Source organism: Podarcis cretensis (genome assembly GCF_951804945.1).
Source record: "Podarcis cretensis genome assembly, chromosome: 13".
In the NCBI taxonomy this organism is placed as follows: domain Eukaryota; kingdom Metazoa; phylum Chordata; class Lepidosauria; order Squamata; family Lacertidae; genus Podarcis; species Podarcis cretensis.
In genome coordinates, this window is record NC_137182.1 from 870,977 (window position 1) to 895,210 (window position 24,234).

The 24,234-nt window shown below is 43.4% G+C and overlaps 1 protein-coding gene across 6 annotated transcripts in view; it reads right to left on the reverse strand.

Moving 5' to 3' along the window:
* KIAA1671 overlaps positions 1–24,234 on the reverse strand; it is a 125,690-nt gene that overhangs the window by 97,104 nt on the left and 4,352 nt on the right. For 5 of the 6 annotated variants that reach the window (XR_013832404.1, XR_013832405.1, XM_079949197.1 and 2 more), the window contains exons 2-5: positions 7,923–8,024; positions 5,671–7,392; positions 4,311–4,404; positions 179–3,238 (exon numbers count right to left, since the gene is read on the reverse strand). Coding sequence is in view for 4 of the 6 variants with exons in the window: in XM_079949197.1 (XP_079805323.1) it covers positions 179–3,238; positions 4,311–4,404; positions 5,671–7,355 (4,839 nt within the window). In the remaining 2 variants the exon portion in view is untranslated. Of the gene's footprint in view, positions 1–178; positions 3,239–4,310; positions 4,405–5,670; positions 7,393–7,922; positions 8,078–24,234 lie in introns of those variants that run through there. The other variant, XM_079949195.1, reaches the window with a different exon arrangement.

The window sequence follows — 24,234 nt, forward strand, 5'->3', positions numbered from 1 at the left end:
TTCCCCATCCTAATGCCTTCCAGATGTTGCTGGGCTGCAATTCTCATCACCATGGACCACAGGCCACCCCGGCTGGGGATGATGGGAGTTGGAGTCTAGCAGCATCTGAATGGTTCCAGTTGCAGAAGACTGCCCTGCAGAATACAAGCTCCACTCAGTGACTGGTTCTGTAATGTACCTTTGTCCTTTCAAGGAGGAAAGAGTCCCGTTGAGATGTCCTTTGTTGGTTGAGCTGGCTGTCCATAGATTCTGGTGGGAAGCTTTGACATACTCTGTTTTGGTCTTGTCTTCCTCTTGTTTCTGGCCCAGAGGGTAAACTGCCCCTTGCCCTGGACTGGCGACTCTTTTCAGAGTACGAACGCTTTAGGTCTGGTAGGTCACAGGCCAAACCAGATGTGGCGCGACTCCATTTGGCTCTGCTCTTGACTGCAGAACCGTCATTCTCCAGAGAACTTCCACCTGCACCAGCTTGCTTCTTATCAGCCCCACTCGCGTCAACACTGGTGCTCCAGTTGCCCTCTGAATGCACAGCTGACAGTTGCTTCAGGCTCACATCCTTCCCCAAGGCACCGTCACTGAGTACCTGTGGGGGATGAAGGACAAAGCTTGTCTCCAGTTCCACATCCGTACTGACAAGACTGGAGACCTGTGAATTGTAATAAGCATATTTTGCACTTTGGTGCCTTAACACAAGGTCCTCTCCTTGATCATCATCAACAATGAATGTTTTTTTCCTAGTGCTGACTGGATCTGCTGCAGGTGAATACTTTGGTTTTTCTGCAACTGCCCTTGCCTGGAAAGGAGGGCTGAAATTCACATCTATGGCCTTGGAGGGATTCAGCTGCTGGCCACAGTTCCTCAGCAGCTCTCTCTCTCTTATGCAGAATTCTGTGGCGTAAATATCCTGCCTAGTGCTCCCTGGAGAATTCCTTTTATGTGCCAATCTCTCCCAAGGAAATGAGCTGCTATCTTCAGGAAGACCACCCTCTTTCTTGCCCAGAGCCACAGAGTCCTTCTTAGAATCTCCTTCATATTGGGCCATCAGTGCATCAATGTCAAGAACTTTCGACCTGTAATAATCAGAGGCCTTACCTTTGGCCATACTGTGGCTGTGGTTGCTACACTTTTTTTGCCCTAAATGCTCACTGTCCCAAAGAAGAGGTCTGAAATAGAAGAGAGACTCTGGCCCTGCTAGATGCAGGGGATCTACTTCTATAACCCTCGCTTTAGCATCCTCTAGTTGCTTCTCCAGAGCCATCAAGTTCCCATCTCTGGTCTCAGTTAGTGTATGTTTAAATGTTCCTTTCTTTGGAAGATCTGAGGCACTACCTTCTCCCCCTTCAATCCAGTTCTTTTTAAGATGCCTGTCCAGAGAGACATGTGCATCTGTAAATCTTTTACTATATTGGTAATTTGGGGGATAGGATCTTCTGGAAATACTAGTATTGGGAGTAACTGAAGCATCTTTGGCTAGTGAAGAAATGTGTTTGCTTCTGAGAGGATCAAGTAGTTTTCCAGAGATATTTGCGTTTTCATCAGGGATCTGGTAAGTAATAGCAAAATATGTTGCCTTCGGCTCTGAAGGAGAGAGCTGATTCTTAAGATCATTGTCTGGACTGCTGGGAGTGACTAAACTCCCATCCTGTGGCTCTGCTCCACACCTGGGTTTTGGGTTTCTCTTTGCAATCAATTTGTCATGAAGTTGCAAGGAGTCCCGTCTGCTCAGGGCTTTGCCACTCTCCTGAGCCAGCAGCCCAGCTTCCTCAAACTGGGCATCATGAGGCAAGGTCTTCCTTCGCCATCTTTCTGAAGCTTTTGGACCAGAAACATGACGGCCACTTCTCCTGACCATCTCTTCTCCACTGAGCTGTTGATGTTGGTGTACTTCAGCTTTGTGCTCCAAAACATTCCGTTCTTCTTGGGCACTGTGTGCCACTGAGCATGTTGTTAATCCAAATGCTTTAGATTCTTCTTCCTGCTCGTAAGATATTGTAGGGTCTGCCTCTGGGTGGGGACACTTGCTGCTGTGCTTTTGCCACTGGTAATGGGTCATCCCACACAGAGAAGTCTGGCTCTCCTGCTTACTGGTAATGGGTGAAGAAATGTTCTGACCACCATTTGCTCTGGCTTCACAGCCATCTGTCCTGTCTGGACCTGCTTCAAAACTCTCTGGGAAGCATTTCAGCATTTTGGAACTCTCCATCTTACCAGCAAGAACAGCATCACTTTTTCTTTTTTCTGTCCCTGAAGACAGCTTAGAGACTGTGTGATCTGTTTTCCCCAAATCCTTCTCTCTATTAGTGAAGTATGAAGCTATCACAGTTGCATGCTGCTGTCCAGTCAGATTTTTATCCAACTCAGCTCCTTGCTTGTGGGAAACATGTTGGCTTTGGGAGGCACTAACTTCTTTCAGAGCAGTTACCTTTGTTGAAATTTCCTCTGCATCTCTTGCTTTGAAAAGGAAAGAATCATCTTTCCAGCCATCACCCTTAATGTCGGAGCTACGGGTCCAAGAAGCATCCACAGCACTCCCATCCGTTTTTCTCCTCTCTTTCAAAAATCTTCTGCTGCGTAGGGTTACAGCCTTATCCTCAGGCACAACTGCAATTGCCTCACTTTGCACCCTTTTGCCAACTGTCTGGAGAATTTCATATCTTGGCTCTATCCTTTGGTACATTAATGAGTCCTCCACATGCTTTGAGGTGGGTTTTTCATACTTGTCTTTTGCAGTGTATATCTCTGATGCCTGAGGAACTTTGTCTTCATTTGAAATGTTTGCATTTCTTTGTTTTCCAGCATCTGCTGATATATGAGCCTGCCTGGAGGACACTTTCTTTGGGTTCATTTTAGCCTCCCGAGCTTTTTCTAGCCATGACTCCTTGCCAAATCCTAGCTGCCCCTCAACAAGCTCATTCATTGCCTGCAATGTAGACTCAGCTTCAAAGTGATCAGCAGCTATGTGGTGCCTCTGCACATTGTGCTCAAACATGGTTGCTCGGACAGTTTTAATGCACACATTTTCTATAGAAGGCTTGGAATGTGTTTTCATGTCATGATCTGTGACCAAAGCAGGACTTTCACCCTGCAGAGTGACATTTTGACTCTCTATGGCAAAACTACTATCTCTCTCAAGGTGCCCATCTCTGTGTGGGATTTTTAAAGGCTGCTGTAGCTTCCAGGGAGTTCCAGCCAAATGGGCTTCTCTAGAATCTGTTGCATGCAGGAAATGTGCCTCATCCTGAAACAATATAACATTAGAAAAAGATATTTTAGAGCATTTCTAAATGACATCTTACACATATGCCACTCCTGTAGCATTAAAAATAAATAAATCATAAGAACAACCTTGTAACATCCCATAATTTTATACCAACTCACAAGTTTTGGGCTTTTCTTAAGAAGTTTGAAACATTTCAATAACAACAACAAGAACAGGATCTTTCCTGTAAATGGTTTTTGGACTGTAAAACTATAGCAAAAATTGCACGCAGTAAAATTGGACTATTTCCCCCCAAATATAACCACTATTCTCCTCTGATTTGGATGGTGCATGGTTTCATCCTGAAGGATTCAAGCCTGAGCCAATTTCTGCTGAGCCCTGGGCAGTATCCAACTAAGTTCTGCTTAGAGTAGACCCACTGAAATTAATGTACTGAAGCTAGTGCTTTAATAAAATTAAAGAGGTGCTTTAATAAAATATTCAACAACTCTATTAAACTGTTATTTTTCTCCATAGTGAGACCGAGCTAGACTCAGCTAGGAGAGTACATCACCAGCCTATCTGGGACCTCATGAAAATTTACTAAAGCATGGCAAACTTTAATTGACTGAGATTAAAAGAGATGTTCAGTTTGCTTTTAAAAGATATAAAAATATGCCTTGACACAAACTGAGAAACAACAAGTCTAACAGTGAAACTTCTGTCCATATCCAAGTATCATTATGACAAATGGAATGAAATGTTCAGAGAGAGTTAATTGATGGCATAATGATTAAAACAAACTAGCACTATTCACAGGAGAAAGAAGAGAGGCAGGGAACTCTTTCATAAAAGGCTACTAAGCTTACTGAGGCATTTTGCTATCTTATGCTTAGAAACAACCATACACATGAGCCAAACACCCCTAAATTAAGGGTTTCTTTGCTGCCTAGTTCAGCAAAGGAATTAGCAAGTTAAGCACCTTAGGATTAGGTCATTCTTAAAATGCACAAGGTCCACTTCTTGATCAGGCATATGCACAAGCAGAGCCTGACACAATGTCAAAACAGGCTTACATTTAGAAGAACCAAACCCTACAATGCTCTCTCACCTCCTGAATATCTGGCGTTTGACTAACAGGCTTCATGTTTGATTCAGACTGTCGCTCAGGCTTCATGTCACCAGAAGTCACAGGGTTGGAAAACCTGTTTGCAAAGATTCCACTGAGTTAAAAAGGAATGATCTAACCTGAGTAACAAAATTACTAGCCATTTGCTCCAATACAGGTACATCAGTACATTACAGGTAAACAGCATATTAATTTAGCAAACTTCCAAAAATTCCAAAGCAGCTTTTCATAAAGGTCACTGGAAAAATTAAATTTAATAGCAATGCATCCACTCCAGAAAACCCTGACCTGTCTTACTGGCCTGCCATGATGTGTAAATGGATCTAATTCTGTCTGCCCTTTGCCCCAGACCTAATGAGGGCCAGTTCTGGATCTAAACAGAGCAGGCACAAGACAATGAGCCACTGGAGCCTGGCCCAGCAACCACCTCCTCCCTCCCTCCTCGGCACCCTGACCCCCCCCCCGCCCACCATGACAAGCAGTCAGACGGGGGGGGGGGACCTTTGTCCTTCCCCTGAGCCACTCCTGACAAAGTGACAACAGGTTGCCTCAGCTTCAGTCTGAGGAAGCAACTGACGGTGCCATGTGCAGGGCTGCCTGAAAGAGTGCTTGTGCCAAAGCCATTTTTCTGCACTTCCAAATGCAATGAAATTAACCTGTGTTTTAAAGCAGTGGTAGTCCAGGCACTCTCTGGTCAAGCTCATCCACAATACCTCACTCTGAGCAAACCTGGGAGAACCCACTGCTGTGAGAGGGCCGGCAAGCAGAAGGGAGGAGCAGCAGGTGGGCAAGAGGGAAAGTTAGCCGTGTCAACCCCCGTGAACTGCAGGGAGCAACTGGCCCCATTGGCAGATGGAGATGGTGTACAATCTGCTACCCCTCCCATTAAAACAGCTGAACACACTGAAAATATTGCCCATTCAGCTAACAAAAAAATAAACCTATTAGACTCATTCACATACATTTGTTAGTTTGATAGAACTATCAATGCTTGGTCCTACCTTACATTATGAATTTTGCATTATTAAAAAAATCATTATTTTAAAAATCAAGGGTAATCCTGCTTCTTTAAGGCTGTGCTGAAACCTGCAGGGAATCACAGCCCCCAACCAGAACACACCATTTTAAAGAAACAGTGTGCTGTCAAAGGGCATCACTGACACTCCTTTCCACACCAGCAACTGCCCCTATCAATTTGTAAGGCAAAATGCCAATGCTTGTGCAGACAGATAAGATTTCAAGAGCAACTGAGGAAGTAGGAGAATGAGAATAATGGAAATGTTCTAAAAAGAAAATTTTATCTGAATTTATGGAGTTTACACCTAATTCTTCCAAAACTTACAGTTTGGTCAAGTCTGCAGAAAGAGGCCGCGAGCGGAATGACTGGCGCAGGTTTCCTTGCTTGGTCTCTGTATTTTCAGCAGTCAGTTCTCTGATCCTCTGCTGGATGTTCATAATTTTGTTTTCTTTACCAGGACTTTCTGGGAAGGATTCAGCATTCACTGGAGGTGCGCAGCTTTCAAATGCATCTGGTAAATTCACAAATTTTTTTATAGTGCCTTCCCCCAAGCTTTTGTTTTTGGTGTCTGAAACATTTGCAGAGATTTCACTAAAGGCACAAGTTCCCTTGTGGTTTGCTGCCATTCTCTCTTTGCCAGACAGCCCTTCGCTACGGGGTGGCTCTGTGTTTTTTCCTGAAGTTGCTGCAATATCTGTTTCTCTCCCATTTTCTTCCTCTTGGCTTTTAAGTCTCATCTCCCATAGGTATTTTCTGTCCTTTGCAGAGACTTGATTTAAGTCTTTTGGAGTGTTCTGGCCTAGGGACCCAACTTCATTTGATGAGGTCTTCTGGATTTGAGCAGTAGTTTTACTTTTAATACCCAGGCAGTCTTCAACCTGAGTGGCACTTTTCAAATGTGACTTAGAAGAATCCACTCTATTTAACCCTTCTGCTTCACTCTTGGTCCTCAGTTCAAATGGTCTGCTGCTGCCCTCATTGGTAAGGAGGTTCCTCTCCTTGCTTTCAGATGGGCAAGATTTCCTTTGAATTGAAAAGTCTCGGATTTCAAATTTTGCTGTAAGATCCATGGATAGTGGGCGAGGCTTCCTAACCCAGGACTTTTCAGGATTAGGTTTTTCATCAGAAACATCAGTTCCACACTGCTTTTGATCCTTTAAGGACTCCAGAAAAATGGCAGACACTGGTCTCTGTTTGGGCCTTGGCTGCTCCTCGCTAGCCAAACTAGCGCTGCTCTGCTGCTTTCCAACATTTTTAGGCCTTTCCTCAGTAGCACCTGAAAAGGACTCTTTCCTTTCGAGAGGTCTGTGAGGGTTGCAGGAGACAGGCTTGGACTCTGAGGAAACAGAAAATTGCCGGTGAATGGCAGCACCTTCAGGTCTTCTGTAGGACATTTCTGATTCTGAGGGAAGCTGCCTCTCCTGTGCCCGTAAAGCGCTGTATGTTTTCTCAGAAGATAACTTCATCCTTGTTTCCTCAGTACTTCTGGTTTCAAATAGGATTACTGTGTTAGCCTGGGGACTGGAATAAAAGGGCATATTTGCAACAAACTCACTTGTGCTTTTGTTCTCGATTAATTTTTGCTCTACCAAGGGCGGAATGCTTCCACTAAGCATTCCCTTAGCATCTGCCACATTGTCTTCAACGTTTTTGGCAAATGCAAAGGGTCTGCGGGCGACATTGCCGGGTTTGGCTGTGGGGACAGGAGCTTTCACCGCTGCAAAAGTGTCCCAAGACTTATCCCTTGAGAATGGCTTCGGAGTTAATCGTGGCCTTGAAGTAGCTGGTGGCATTGTTGCTGGTCTCATAGGGTTCCCAAATGTGCTCCTTCCTTCTGAAATTTGTGGGTACACAGAACTTGGATGTTCATTGGACTTGTTGCTTGTATCAGAAAGATTGCTAGCAAAGGTGTGTTGAAGTGTTGCCTCATTCACAAGCTCGCTTCGATTGGTCAGGGATGTCAGGACAGAGCTGACTTCAACTTTCGTTGCCATCGCTCTCATTGCCATCCAGGGGAATTACAAAGAACCCGTGAGGAAGAACATGCTATAAAAAAGCAATAAAATTAGGTGTTACTGCCCCTCAGTTCAACAAATGGGAGGTGAACAAGCAGACATGGATATGGACGGAAATGGACGGGTGGTGACAGGATTCTAACAATGTTTTTAATATCAAGAGTTTCTTATTTGGAGTCATCTTTGCCAATAAATATTTTTGTGGGTACCTTTTGCCCACATAAATGATTTCCATGTAGAAAATGCAAGTTTCTCAGATTCAGACAATCATTCTCATTTGCAAAGGCACACTTGTAGTTGAACATATTGTCCCAGCCCAGCCCTCTTTGTTGTCTATTTCCACTTGATTCCCAATGCACTTTCCATCACAAAAACACATTTATATCACACAACACAAAAACACAGTTGCAAATATCCGAAAGAAAGGAAGGAAGGAAGGAGCGCCATTTGAAATCCAATGGTGCGTCAGAAGCGAACGTGTGCTTCCAATGAATTTGTTGTAGTAACATCAAACCCACAAGACACTTTCCAGTACCCCCCTTTCACACAAACCACACCGACCTTAGTCTCCCTGGCCACTGGAAAAAGAGGCAAGCTGGATCTGGAGACATTCTGCAGAGAGTCCTCTCCATGCATCACATGAGAAAAGTGTTGCTCCTCCTCCTGTGAATAACAACAGGTCTTTTTAAGAAGACAACATTCAGAGGCAAAGGAAGATCCTGAGAACATGCAAACGCACATGCTTTACTCAAACTGCTATGTAACCTCTTCACTTGAGCTGTCTCGCTCATAGGACATCTTCTTAGGATACTGACTGCACAACTTTGTAAGGAAAACGGCAGCTGGAACTGAGGAATCAGCAACAAGACCAAGAAGCAAGGTAGGGTGAGGAAGTGACAGAAATCTAGAAATCTAGACTGATGCAGCCCAACACACTTAATTTCAACAGGCTCTAATAAGGATGATGAAACCAGATGGCAGGAATGTCTCTCGCTTATGTGAAAGTAATTGTCTAGCTCTTTCTCAATGGTGTTGTTGAAACCATAACAGTTAAACAGGATTTTGTTGACTTAAAATTTTTGTATTAAATTTTTGAATTCTGTATTTTTGTGACAACCTTTGCTGGGAGCCTTTCTTGCTGAAGGAGGTATAGAAATAAATATTAACAATTACTGTACATTTTAAAGTGTCATCTGCTTGCCACAGGGGCCTGCCCTCTTGTACTCTGTGAAACACAATGTGTACATTTATGTTACTAAATATACTGTATATACCCGAGTATAAGCCAACCTGAATATAAGCCGAGGCACCTAATTTTACCACAAAAAACTGGGAAAACTTATTGAATATAAGCCGGTTCACCACACCACAAACCTCTTGGTGGGCCGGAGTGCGTGTGTGCATGCGCGCATGCGCACACGGCAGAGAGGGCTTCTCTCTCTCCCCCCCAGCCCCTCCCGTCCCCCTGCCTACCTAGGGTGCTGCCGAGAGGCAGAGGCTGGTGGTGGCAGCGGCAAAGGAGGAACAAGAAGCCCGAAAGCGTCTGCCGCTGGAAATGTACTCAGGTGGGAAGCTCACTTGAGTATAAGCCAAGGGGGGCTTTTACAGCATATAAAATGTGCTGAAAAAGTCGGCTTATACTCGAGTATATACGGTATATTATTTTCTTTCATTACTAAACAATAATGTCACCCATATGATCTCTCTGGCACTTCTAGGAAGGGCTGGGAAAGAACCCTGCCTGAAGCCCTGGAAAGACGGTACTAAATATAACTGCAAGTCCAAGGTCTGGATTTGTAGCAGGCGATGTTCCAATAGAAAAAGTCACTCTCCATCACCATGGGAAGTGGGGTGGGAGTGGGGTGTACCAGAACGAGAGCCGCTTGCCTAGCTGCTCTATCTCCTGTGTTTCCATGAGCTCCTGGCAGCATTGGATGGGACTGGTTCCTTCACGGAGCAGCTGGACAGCTGGACACGCGGAGGCAGAGGTGGGAAGAGTCCCCAGCCTCTCCTGCTAAATACTCAGTCAGCAGCCAGGGATCGCACAGCCTGTGATCACACACCCAGCAGAGAAAGAAGGGAGCCGCCAGATTTTGCCTTCCCATTGCAGCAGTGACCTGTTTGTACTTTGCAAAAGACATGACGAGAGACACTGATCAAGAGACTCTGCTGCAACAAAACATGTGAGGCAAGTAACTGTGTGTAGCTGCTGCTTCTACAAACCTTGATGATCAACAAGAGTACTTAAGGATCTGTGGGTGTTTGGGATACTCTTGAAGAACTTTTTCTGTGAGAAGAGGCTTCCTATTATTCGAGTCATACTATTATGAAAGAAACTGGCTGAAGTTTGTTATGTTTAGTAAACTGCTAAGAAACTCATGAGCAATATTATTAGATTTTTCTATAAAAACATTTAATCTTACCTATTATAAGAAAAAGTATAAAGCGATATTTTTGTATGTATTGGAAGTAGAGATGGGAAGGCCTGGGGGGGGGAATGGAAAAATTGGGGGGAAACAGTTTTTTTCCATTTTCTTCCAAAGCCATTTTTTTCCCAATTTCCCTGGTTTTTCCCCATGACTTCCCATCTCTAGTTGGAAGCTGCCCAGAGTGGCTGGACCAACCCAGCCAGGTGGGCAGAGGAAAAATAGAAGAAGAAGAAGAAGAAGAAGAAGAAGAAGAAGAAGAAGAAGAAGAAGAAGAAGAAGATCTCTTTTTTTGAAAGAGAAAAATGAAATCGCTCAGTGGGGATAAAAGGAAAAATACCTAGGAATTATTGGCTGGCGAACGTCACTTTAAAATTGTCGAGCTGAAAACCAAGTGACAGGCGGCCCCAATGCTTCCAGTGTTCTTAGTAAAGTATACTGCTAACGAGAAACTGCCTTGAAAATCGATGGACTCAGACTTCCGGGTTGGCGCCTCCGGCAATGGCTGAGCTCCTCCGATCGGGAGGAACTTACTCCGTGGAAAACAGGGTCTGACCGCCACGGCGAATGCGGAGACCCATTGAAATCACAAGCGGGAAAAGCTTGTGAACCTGGGGTTCGGCTGGCACCTTTTGCGCCTCCCCTACTCGCGGGGAAACCGTTTTGGGGATCCAGAGCGACGTGGGGTGAGCGGCGCGGTGCTTTGAATCGACTGCTTTTTTCATGGAGTGAAGCCGCATTGCTGTTGCTGGAGAGTGCTGACTTTTTCCTGTGGACAATTGGATTTTAAACAACTACCCGTGAGTAAAATGGAAAATTGGATCTTTAAATATCTTAATTTGGCGCTGAAGCGGGAAGGTCATAAACAGGAAGTCCGCCTTCCGCTTTTGTAAATAGACTGAAGCAAAGACGTTACAAGCTAAAGTCTTTGAAAGCCTTTGATAAAAGATTAAATTTCCATCCGTTAAAAATACAGAACCCCCCCTTGGAGGCAGGTGAAGAGGGGGGAAGCTTTGAATTTTGAACTTAGTAAGCCTGCAGGAGTGAGGGGAAAATCAAATCACCTCAGCTCTGAAACTGGGAACGGGTTGCCAGATGACGTTTGGGGAAAGTTCGTTGACAGAACAGATTTGACAGCTAGCTGAAATAAGAGCAAGATACTGTTTCCATTGTCCTCTTCTGCATTCAAAATGGAGGAAAAGTAACCAAAAATCGAAACTTTGTTTATTGCTTGAGCTGTGCTTGAAAGAACTCATACAAGTGGAGACTGTTTCCCTCTAGAGGGAGCTTTTGAAACTGTTATAGGAGTGTAACTGGGGGATCTCCAGCTGCAAGATAAGGATTCTGAGAACCAGTGATTGACCTTGGACTATTCAAAATGTTGATAGGACAAGATATTGTGACTCCATTATGTAAAATAAATCATTCGCTGGAAGAGCTTAATAAAAAGACGGATGCCACGACTTTTAAAGTTGATAACTTGGAACAGAAAGTAACTAATTTGATACGAGAAGAGAGCATCAACACAGGAATAATTCAGGACTTGGCACAGGAACCTACTTTGGCAGAACAAATGGTGGAGGAAAAGGAGAAAGTTGTTGTTTTTGAACCTAAAATAACACAAGTGGGACTCTTAGTTTTACAGAAGCAAATTGAGGACTATAAATTGAGGCCTTTTATGATTGAATATAGAAAAAGTCAGATTTCGAGGATTGGTTCCCGGTTTGGACTGAAGAAGGAAAGTCGGAATGATCCCTCTATCCAGGGATTAATTGATTTTTGGGACATGGACTTAGAGGAGATTGAAGTTTTGGGGGCCTTTGGATTTGGAAGAATCTTGAAATACGACCTGAAACACTTTATAGACCCTAGCTTCAACTATGGAAATCTGGTTGAACTGTCCAGAAGGAATAAAAATATTGTTAAGATGAAGTTTTCTCAAGATTTGCTCTCTAGCATTAAAGAATATGAACAAGATCGGCAGAAGGGACCTGGAAAAGAGTTAAGAGCCTCGGACATAAGATCTCCAGGTTGATGGACTATATGGAATTGACGGAAAGGACTGGCAGAATCCGAAACCAGGGAGAGGAGTTGATGGAAGAAGATTGAAAAATTTAAAGTTTATATATAGATATATTGCAAAATTAATGAGTGACAGAAAATTGGTGGATTGATATTTTATGGATTTAGCAGAAATGTTATAAGGAGTTAAGTATTTTAGTTTTAACGTTAAAATAAGGTTAAAAAATATGTTATGTATAATATGAGAGAATAGAGAAAGATGGAAAGGATTTGCTGAAACAACTAGTAGAAGTGGAAAACAAAAAGGGAGGTCAAGGAAACAAGGGAATGAAAGAAAGAGTTTCGAAAAGGAGGGATGTAATTTTTTTAATTGTTTTTGATTTGTTTTATTTAGGGTTAGGGTTAGGGAGTGGGTTTTTTTAGTTTAGTTTATAGTGATTAGGTTGTGTTTTGTACTGTTTTTATGTTGTATTCTATTGTATATTTTTTCTGTTCTTTTGTGTGTTTTTTTCTTTGCTTCTGTTTTCTCTTCTTTTAAAAGTAATAAATATTATTAAAAAAAAAGAAAATCGATGGACTCCTATTGCAAAAGAAAACTGAAAGCTGTTAAGCTCATCCAAGTTTCTGCATTTCTCTTATCAAGTCACATTTCTTTTTATTGTACTTTAAGACTATTTTCACAGGATAAGCTGAAATAACTCTAACACAGTTAAGGGTTCATTGAATGTTAATATGCAGTTATGAATTAATTGCATGCGGGGATCTTTCTTCCATACTTTTTGAATAGATTTCCCAAAAGATATAGTAGATAAAGTTTAAGATTTGTGTGTTATATTCAAACTATGATAACTAGAATTTCTGTTTACTATCTCATCTGTAAACCAGTTTACACAATTTACATTAAATAACAAGGTGAGGTTTGGGACCTGAAGGCTCTTTTTTGTCATAAAAGATTTTTTGCTTTTAATCTTGCTTTATTGTTCCATATAAATTTCAGAATAAGTTGTTGCCACTGATGAATTTACTTGATCCTAATTGGAAAATATTGAAATAAAAATTATTCTAGACTTTTCTGAAGTTGCTCTGCATGTATGACTGCACAGAGATCATGAAAAGGGAGGACATCTTTGCAGACCCACAACATTCTTTGCTTTAAAAAAAAATGCTCACAGTTTTATCTTCTGCATGTGCCTCTGTATACAACCCTGCACTTAGATCTTTGATCCTTAATCACCCAGGGCACAAGTCCTCATGGGAGCATCCTAAACACAAGAACAGGAAGAATGGAATCAGGCTAGAGAAGGTCTGGCACGCCCTAGGAACTTTGCCCTTTGCCGTTGGCGAAGCAGACAGCCCAGGGGACTGGCAAGAAACCACACAGAATACCTCACCAAAGATCACTGGGCAGGAGTGTTCCCAGGCAACCCCCGACTACTGTTGATTCACTGCCCTGATAATCTTTAGTCTTACAACCTTGATCTTTAGATTTACGGGATTATAAAAAGGGTGCTGCAATGCGCGGTGCAAATTTATTCAAAAGGCCGTCTGTTTTGCTCTACAAAAGACTTACGTGGTGAACACTTGCTCAGTGAAATCAACAACTTGAAAACATGATCAGCACCCCTGCTCACATGCATCACAATCAAGCAATCAGAAGTGTCCATCAGTATGCAGGATGGATGGTCCATCTTAATTAGGAACTTACCTGGCACTGACCACACTCCACAGAGTGCATTATTTGACTAGTTAATGGTTTTTCAAAAAATAAGGGCAGCCATTGCAGCAGAAGACATGCATTCATACGTCTCTCTCAGTACACAACTTAGGGAGCCAAATCCCACTAGTAGTGACACAGCAACACAAGTGGATTTTTAATTTATTATTGTGAACCAGCAGCCTTATGCCTGGTGTTGCTTAGGAATGCTAAGAAACAAACAAACAAACAACAGTGCAGTTTTGAAATCAATGGTTAAACTCAGTGCAGTTTTTAAGGGTTCAGTCTGCAATCTTGATTAAAAAGGGAGAAAAACGTGGTTTGATCTCAGGAACCATCATGCAAATTTTGGCTACACTATCTTAAGAGGAGTTCAAATGCATAGTGACTTAGTGAACAAACAACTTTCTGAAATATATTGCATGTGGTTCTATGGAAATAAACCAGGGAGGAGGGGTTTTATTTCCACATAGTAAAAAAAAAAAAAGTATTTCCTCATGTTGTTGTTTAGTCGTTTAGTCGTGTCCGACTCTTCGTGACCCCATGGACCAGAGAACGCCAGGCACTCCTGTCCTCCACTGCCCCCCGCAGCTTGGTCAGACTCATGCTGGTAAACAAAAATCCCAGTTTACTTGACCAGTTTACTACTTAGAACTTGGATACTGCAGCAAAAGCATTTGAAATACTGGTTGAGGTCCCTACCCATGGCTCATGAATTTGTTGCATCTGAAGGCAGCCCTGTTTAGGTAAGTTTTTTATGTTTGATGTGTTATCATGTTTTTAATAATTCTGTTGGAAGCCACCCAGAGTGGCTGGGAAAACCCAGCCAGATGGGCGGGATTGTTGTTGTTGTTGTTGTTGTTGTTGTTATTAGCTGGGGAATCAGGACTGGATGTGTAAGGACAAACCCACCCCCCTTCACCAGACAAAAAACAATATTAAGGTAAAGGTAAAGGTACCCCTGCCCGTACGGGCCAGTCTTGACAGACTCTGGGGTTGTGCGCCCATCTCACTTAAGAGGCCAGGGGCCAGCGCTGTCCGGAGACACTTCCGGGTCACGTGGCCAGCGTGACATCGCTGCTCTGGCAAGCCAGAGCCGCACACGGAAACGCCGTTTACCTTCCCGCTGGTAAGCGGTCCCTATTTATCTACTTGCACCCGGAGGTGCTTTCGAACTGCTAGGTTGGCAGGCGCTGGGACCGAGCAGCGGGAGCGCACCCCGCCGCAGGGATTCGAACCGCCGACCTTTCGATCGGCAAGTCCTAGGAGCTGAGGCTTTAACCCACAGCGCCACCTGCGTCCCAAAAACAATATTACTACCTCATAATTAGCACCTTTGGTCTGTTAAGCACTTGTCAACTGGACATTGTTAACCGTGAAGCCAGACATCTCTGTGCCACCTCTAAAAGTTACATCTGGAAACCTTGGCCACTTGGAAGAAAGGATTGTTCAACTAACTGTAAAATGAAAAACATCTGAGTAAACAAAAGCCAAATCACACCTAAGCACTAGCTAGCACAAATCTCTGTTTCACACACAGCACACAACTCGTAAGATAGGAAGAAAATCCAAGGTGGCATAAGGCTTTTGCTCCCCTTTTGCTCCATGTCATAGGCAAACTGAACCGTCCATCTTTGGCATCTACCTCATGGAAGTGGGGAGAGACTCAGAAGGAGCTGCGCTGCAAACGGCTGCCTCATGGCCTCAGAGCTTCAGGGGCACTGGATGGCCCACACTTGAAGCACCCAAAGGCAGGAAACCTGCCCCAGCCTTCACAAGGCAGATGGGTCTCCTGGCAGCATCCCCTTGGGTCCTTGGCCCAGAGTGGCAAGCAGATGCCAGCAAAGGCTTCCCACACACAGACCCAAGGCAGGCTTTGGGTGCTCAGGCTTATTCATAAGTCCACATTCAAATTAAAAAAAACACCAAATATTTGATTGCATACTACCAAGCGTGGAAGGGAGACAAAATACAGAAAAGGCTTTCAAGCACTATGCTTTTCATTAATTAAATTTAAAGAAACCAGTCCACCTTAACAATTCTATAGAAGTTGCTTGTGAAACTTAGCAGCTTTGAACACAAACTTTCCAGCCAATTTACTTACATAATGACCGTTTATTCATGATCAAGAACGCCATATATATACAACTCTAAAGGCTTTCCAAGGAAGGGAGCAATCAAAGGACAAATAACTCATGTAGGTCACTTTCTAACTCTTCACTACCACATGGATATGCACGATTCATATTTCAAATGCTATTAAATCTTCCTTCTAAAATAGCTGAGGAGGAAATACTGAAATGAAACATATTATTTCCTATATTTGGGGACACACAATGATGTAAAAAAAAAAATTAACACCACCTCCCTGTAGATCCATAGCAACTCCGAAATGAAATGGAGCACAAATCTTATGGGGATATGTTAGGATCAGAGCTCTAGTATATTTGACCTGTCTTCTTTTAGCCCAAGGAAGGGGGATGGGAATAAAAGATACAGTGGTACCTTGGGTTACAGACGCTTCAGGTTACAGATTCCGCTAACCCAGAAATAGTACCTCGAGTTAAGAACTTTGCTTCAGGATGAGAACAGAAATTGCGCAGCGGCAGCGGGAGGCCCCATTAACTAAAGTGGTACCTCAGGTTAAGAACAGTTTCAGGTTAACAACAGACCTCCAGAACGCATTAAGTTCTTAACCCGAGGTACCACTGTATTGACATACCATAGGTACAATTTTGTTTTCCAGGAAAATAATAATAATAATAATAATAATAATAATAATAATAATAATTTATTATTTGTACCCCGCCAATCTGGCTGGGTTTCCCCAGCCACTCTGGGCGGCTTCCATAGAAACCAAAAATACACTAAAATGTCAGACATTAAAAACTTCCCTGAACAGGGCTGCCTTAAGATGTCTTCTGAATGTCAGGTAGTTGTTTATCGCTTTGACATCTGATGGGAGGGAGTTCCACAGGGCGGGCGCCACTACCGAGAAGGCCCTCTGCCTGGTTCCCTGTAGCTTTGCTTCTCGCAATGAGGGAACCGCCAGAAGGCCCTCGGCACTGGACCTCAGCGTCCGGGCTGAACGATGGGGGTGGAGACGTTCCTTCAGGTATACTGCTTGTATCCCTCACTGAGTCTTCACACACTGAAAGGGCCTGGGACATGAGTGATGAAACAATAGCTCTGTCTAAGGCTACAACGCATACTTTCTTGTTCTTCTCCAAGGTATGCCAGGATACTGGAAAGGGCAAGGTACAAGCACATTGTTCTCATGGCAATGGTCCATACACCCCAAACTGCTCTCAGCAGTGCTACAAATTGTGGAGCAAATTGCTGGCATCTGCAAAGGGAGCATGACGATCCATTGACTGTTCTCAAAGTCCTTCCATGATCATGATCACATGCTCTTCTACTGTTTGACCAGAAATATGAGCCTATAGCAAAATCCAAGCCATCACATCCACCACAGAGATCCTTCTCCACCTACCACATCTCTAGCTGCTGCCGCTTGGAAATTCACCTGAAAATAATTACATAACCTGGCCCACTGAGCCCAGCTCAGCAGTTGTTTGTAGGGCAAAATGCATCCCCCTCTCTCGCAAATCAAGCCCTCTCTGTGAGCTGAAATGTTTTACATGCTTCACATCTAAGTAGGTCAACTATCCTAATCTGTAAGTCAGCCTTATAATTAAAGTAAGCATCCAAACCAAAAATTTGTAGTTGCAAGGACTCTGCCCTTTGTCCACTAGGAGGATTTGGGCTATGACCTTCCATGGCCCCTTTTCAGTGGCTGCCCCCAGACTTCAGAACCCCCTTCCCAGGGAGACTGTCTCCCTCCTTGTTGTCCTTGCACTGGCAGGTGAAGGCAACTTTATTCCTGGAGACTATGGGGAACTGATTACTTTTAAGGAAAAGGCTTTTAATAGTGCGCTCCTCTGGTTCACCAGAAGTGGCTTAGTCATGCTGGCCACATGACCCAGAAGCTGTATGCCAGCTCCCTCGGCCAATAAAGCGAGATGAGCGCTGCAATCCCAGAGTTGTCCACGACTGGACCTAACGGTCAGGAGTCCCTTTACCTTTACCGTTTTCACTACATGTATTTTAATATATCTGTTTGTTCCCTTATATAGCCTATTATAGTTTTATTACTTTTAAACTATTATATTCTATATGGTTTTAGCTCTCTGTGTTTTATTTGTTTTGGTTTTTATTTCTGTGTGCTTCCTTGAGCTGCAGAAAGGTGGGATAAAATAAATAAAATAATATTAATAATACCTGCAAGATAAGGTGGCTGCAAGGTACAGGTGGACTTCCAGGAGCCTGAGCTGTCACCTTGTAGTTAAGGAGTTGGCAGAAGTAAAAAGTAAGTTTCAACTTACTTATACAGTGGTACCTCGGGTTAAGTACTTAATTCGTTCCGGAGGTCCGTTCTTAACCTGAAACTGTTCTTAACCTGAAGCACCACTTTAGCTAATGGGGCCTCCTGCTGCTGCCAATCCACCAGCGTACGATTTCTGTTTTCATCCTGAAGCAAAGTTCTTAACCCGAGGTACTATTTCTGAGTTAGCAGAGTATGTAACCTGAAGTGTATGTAACCCGAGGTACCACTGTATAGCCTAAGCTAAGCAAAGTGGTGTGTTATGAGTTACATAAATATAAGCCTCAGGGGAAGGAAAGGCAGGTCTCAGTGCTAAAGAGCTTTCAATCTAGTTTTAGATCATAGAATAATGGCTTGTGGAGTTGGAAGGAACCCCAAGGGCCATCTAGCCCAACCGCCTGCAACGTAGGAATCTCAACTAAAGCATCCAAGGCAGAGGGACACCAGCCTTTCCCAGATTATTCTGCAATTGCAAAAATAAAGATTCCCACAGGATGCTGTGTCATGGGTTTTGACTGCCTTTATACTTGTACATTATCCCACTACTTATCCTTATCACCTCAAGTTCCTTCCAGCTACCATGAGTTCTAAGTCTCATGGGGCAAGGATCTGTCTTTCCTTGTTGCTCTGTAAGTACTCTGCACAGTGACACGCTTTCAATTAACAGAATAATTTATATATTTCTGTTAATTAAAGCATGTATGTGTATGAGAGGAAACATCTCAAAGTAATTTACAATAAAACCTGTTAGAACATGATAACAATAACAATAAAACAACACTATTAGAATCAGTATAAATGTTATTAAAAGATGGTTTGTGCCAAAAGCCACCCAAAGCATCCATATACAGGTAAATTCTTAGTGTGTGTTGAACATGTATTACTGTTGGTGCCCACCATTTTTTTTGGCTCTTGCTTCAGGAGGAGGTCTATATAGAAGAAGGTGTTTGCTCTGACAAAACCCTACACAACTTCAGATCAGAATCAGGGGTCGGCACCGGCCCACGGCGATCCCTGCCGCTCCCGCCCCTGCCTGCTCTTACCAGCACGGTGCAGGGACCGACTTCAGGGTTGATGGTGCCTGTACGCATGCGTACAGGTGCTTCTCCGACCCAGATGTGCGCTGGAAATAGCTTGTGCGCACGCGCACTCTTCCGGGTCGGAGCAACGCTCGTGTGCATACGCTGTTTCCAGTGCACTTCTGGGTCAGAGCGCCAGAAATAGCGTGTGTGCACGAGCACAAGCACTTCTCAAACCCGGAAGAGAGCACATGCGCACACGCTCTGGCCCATCCTCCAACGGATTGAGCGTCAACCGGCCCATCCTTCAATAAGGTTGCCAACCTCTGGATCAGTTTATAAGTCAGTATCCAAAGCTTACGCCTGGCTGCTGGTAGCAAATGGGTAGCCAGTGCCAATTTTTCCAATTTTTGTGATATGCCCTCAGTCAACAGCTCCACTCTGCAACTTAACCACTGTATCCTGCACTAACGGCAACTTCCAAACACCCATAAGGGCCGCCCCATACAGACTCCTTTACAATAACTAGATCCTGAGGTTACCAATGCTTGGATCATTGTAGCAAAGTTATCCCATCAAGAAAGAGCTATACCAGCCAAAGCAGTACAGTGGTACCTTTGGATGCGAACGGGATCCGTTCTGGAGCCCCATTCACATCCAGAGCAGAACGCAACCCGCGTCTGCGCTGTCGCGATTCGCCGCTTCCGCGCATGCACGTGACGTCATTTTGAGCGTCTGCGCATGCACAAGCAGTGAAACCCGGAAGTAACCTGTTCCGTTACTTCCAGGTCGCCGTGGAGCGTAACCGAAAACGCTCAACCTGAAGCAACTTTAACCCGAGGTATGACTGTACAAGGTGCTCCGAGCCACTGCAGCGACTTGAACACCCTCTCAAGCCACACATCTCTTCCTTCAGAGGGAGTGCAAACCCATCCAGAACAAGTAATTTGCTTGATTACTGGACCAGGAACCATCCTCCCCACCGTCTCTGCATTGCCAGGATTCAACTGCAGTTTGTTGACCTTTATCCAACCCACCATTGTGCCCAGACACTGATTCAGAACTAGCCCAGGCACACCTGACTCAGATATAACAGAGAAACAGAGCTTAGTATCTGCAGCACACTGATGACACCAAGCTCCAAATCCCCTAATGACTGCTCCCTGCACTATGTAAATAAAATGAAGTAAAAATAGTGCCAAAGTAAAGGCTATGCGAAAGATCAAGATGAACATAATCCCTGTGAACCTCTGGCAGTTGCATGCCTAAACAAGCAACATTATCTCCTAACCACAGCATACGACAGATTGACCTTAGGCTAGATACTCCACCAAGTGCCTATTCCCCTCAGATCCTTCTGAAGCATCTCATAGGCTGCAAAGCAGTGCTTTGTTCTCCTGACAGTAGCTTCATTATTTCACAATTAAACAGAAAGCCAAAAGCACACATCCGCACCCAACAGAATCCGGTAGAGGGGCAACCAACGCAGAATAGAGATGGATAATAACCTACTCAATTGTAACCTAATTCACTTGCGACACATCATATAAATATTATTTTACACACCTTCTGTTATACATCTCTAGATGGCAAGTTAAAGATGAGCTCTTTTCACCGTTTAAATCTTAATTTCACTAGTTGTCTTCATGGAGACAGAGAACTTTTTTTCTTTTCTTTTTTGCACAGCATAAGTGACTTCTAAAACCATGCACCTCAATTATACTTTTCATGCCACCCTGATCAAAAACGACTGACTGGCATTAAGGCCTATAAGAAATAAACAGTGATGCAAACTCTTGAGGCTGCTCCCCTCAAATTAGACGTGGTCTGGGAGGGGGTGAGCAAAACACCGCTGGAACGAATCTGTTTGGAAAGGAAAAGACTCTAGTACAATTATTACATTACATTACATTACATTACATTACATTACATTACATTACACTACATTACACCCTATCCAAAGGAGACTTGTAGGCACTATAAATACATTTCACATGAACAATGATGTTTATCAACTCAAGATAAAAAAATTAAAGAGACAAGACTACCTAATCTGACACATAAACACAGCCATTTTCAGTTTTCAGCCATTTATAAACTGCACCCTTGAAGAAAACATGGAACAAGAAAGCACCAGTCAAGGAAACTGACGCATTTCAGAGTGGAAGCTGGATTGCAAGACCAGCTCTTTTGACAATAAAGGATTCTATGTGGCAATGGGGATTGGCCTGTGGAGGAAGATGCATATAGCTGGGAGAGCAATATACCGTATTTTTCGCTCTATAACACGCACCAGACCATAACACGCACATAGTTTTTAGAGGAGGAAAACAAGAAAAAAAATATTCTAAACGAAACAGTGGATGTATGATTTTTGTGGTTCATGCTGTGGCCACAGACATGTGATCTGACAGTGAGTTTGGAGTAGCTCAATGCAAAAATCCTGAGGATCCATGTGGATCCATGCTTTGTAACCACGTTTTTGCACCACTGCGGCCCCAGGCAACAGTGGGTGCGTGATCTTTTTGGTGCAAGATGTAGCCATGGACATGCTATATGATCTGATGGTGAATTTGGGGTGACCCAGTGCAAAACTCCTGAGGATCCATGTGGATCCATGCTTTGTAACCACGTTTTAAGTGGGGAGGGAAGGAAAAGCACTCAAGGGACAAGGAGCACGCATGGGGTATGTGGAGAAGGATGCTCCTAATAATGCAGGAGAGGGGTTTAAGGGGAGAAGAAGCACGCGTGGGGTGTGTGGAGAAGGATGCTGCTAATAATGAAGAAGGGGGGTATAAGGGGAGAAGGCTCCTCTCCTCTCCCGCTTTGCTCCTTTAAAGCAAGCAGGCTCTCTGTCCCTCTCTCCTCCCCACTCAGCAGCTCTTCTCCCACTTTGCTGTTTCAAAGCGAGCCACGGAGGAGGGAAGGAAGGGGAACCATGGATCCTCTGCTCACGACTGCAGCAGATCCCCCCCCCCCGCCACCCATAGGCATTTGCTCCATAACACGCACAGACATTTCCCCTTACTTTCTATGAGAAAAAAAGTGAGTGTTATGGTGCAAAAAATACGGTACTTTGGACCACCTTAAAGTATAAAAGTTAAAAGCTGCAAATCAGCAAAAAGCACCTCTAAGAACACTGATCTACTAAAAAGAAATCAATGCAAATGTACCCAAGTTACTAATACATTACTTTTCTTCTAATATGCATCCACTGTCAAACTTTAGATTGTAAGTGTCCTGGGACAGGGTCTGTTCAGGCCCCGTTTTCTTCCTCTCCCTTTTTTGCAGGCACTCTGAAGATATAAGAGCTGCCTTGCTGGATCAGGTCAAAGTTCTACCTAGCCTGGCTAGTTACTCACAGGAAAGCAAAAAGCACAGGGATAAGTGACATATGGCATGCATCTCCTATTTCTTTCTGTCATAAACCAGAAGTGAAGACGCTTCTAAAAAGTATCCCAAATACAGTAGCTTAACTTGTAACTTGTTTGTTATGACAACACACATTACAGAGCCAGGGGATTCACCCCATTTGTCACATTCCCAACCAAAGTCAACAATGTCTTCCCCTTTATACAGTCAGTTTCCATGGTGCTACCACCATACAATTGGAGGCTGGAGTTGGCACACCATTGATACGAGAGGTTTTCTAAAATTACCATACCCTGGATAATTGCAAACTCCCTAACTGGTTTGACTAGAAAAACTGGCATGTCTTTCCTATGCATTTATACGTGGGTCCCTAATCTTTGCCTGTTCAGTTTAACAGGTGATTTAACACCACCCTGGTGAGCAAATTACTATTTATGTGGCAAAATCAGTGCATGGTTCTTCACAGAGAAATGAAAACTTATATATAAGACAACAGATGCTCTAGAGCAGTTAGGGGGATCAAGATGCTCATTAAGTGGCAAAAACAATCAGAGTGGTTTGAAAAGTCAGGGGAAAACTTATTTGTGAATCACAAAATGCAGTGTCCAATTTTAAAAAATCTTCTGCCAAATCAAGCTGTCCAGGCATGTAAGATTTAGAAACCATATTTTAATTAATATAGCCAGGCTACCATTGTTTGATAGTGCATCCACCCACAACCTAGTCCAGATGTTTTGGAATACAACTCCCATCAACTCCAGTCACAACTGCTGCACCGGGAGTCGAAAACATCTGGAGGATATGAGGTTGTGGCTGGATGCACTAGTGATACTGTGTGAATGAAGTTGTTAAAGCAACTGAAATAGCCTTATCACGAAAATATCACTCATCTGCCAATAACCAATTAACTTTAGAAGAAGTTGGCAGTAACACAAAACAGCAATTCCAGCCAGGTAGGGAAGATCTCCTCACTAGCAGCTCCATTTTTTTGTCATGATCAACCCCTATAGAACAGGGGGTTGCATTCATTTAATATGTTGAAAAGAGCCAAGAAAAATTGTCGCTCTATAAGCAAGGATCGTTTGTGATATTATCATGGGTTGCACCAGCTGTCTGATACGTCACATTTATAAACTGTAAAGTTAACTTTTTTCACTCTATTCTCACACTCACATTATTTAATTTGTATTTTGATCAACTTGATGTGTTGTGATATTTCAAATTTTCTGTTGTCTTTTCATCAAATGCACTACCTACTGGTATGACCCAGAATGCCAGAGAAACAGTGCTGGACATCCTCTTAGCCTAAAGGCCTGCTCTGTAATGCAAAAATGGGTGAGGTATAAATAATAAATTATTATTATTCCAATGAGGGCCCACAATTAAACAGCTGCAGGGGTCAAGAACAAACCAGGAACTCTTGTAGTCTTGTCTCTATTTTCCCAGGTATTCTCTTCATTCACTAATATTTTAACTGAGGCTGCAACCCTAACTACATTTACGTGGGAGTAAGTTCACTGGGATTTACTTCTGTGAGAATATGCATCGGATTGCACAGCCAATGCGTCTCCTCTGCTCCAGACTTCCCTTCCTTCCACTTCCTCTCTTTTCCTCATGCATTTGGTTACTTAGATGGTTTAAGTCTGCAGGCACATTCTTGTGATTTGTCCACCCTATGTCATATTTATTCTTCACCACTTTGCTTTAGGCATTTAGGAAATAATATTTGCACAAAGCTCAGGTAGTACATATCATGTTGCAAGAGACTCTGAGGGGCACCTTTTGAATTATGGTGCAGTTGCTTGGGGGACAAAAACTTTTTGGTTCAGGCCTGTACACGTGACTTTTTAAGAGTGCTGCCTACAGCTGCTGAGAGTAATGGATCATTGCCATAGAAACATTAGCTACCCTTTTTCTCGCAATGAAATTCTCATAA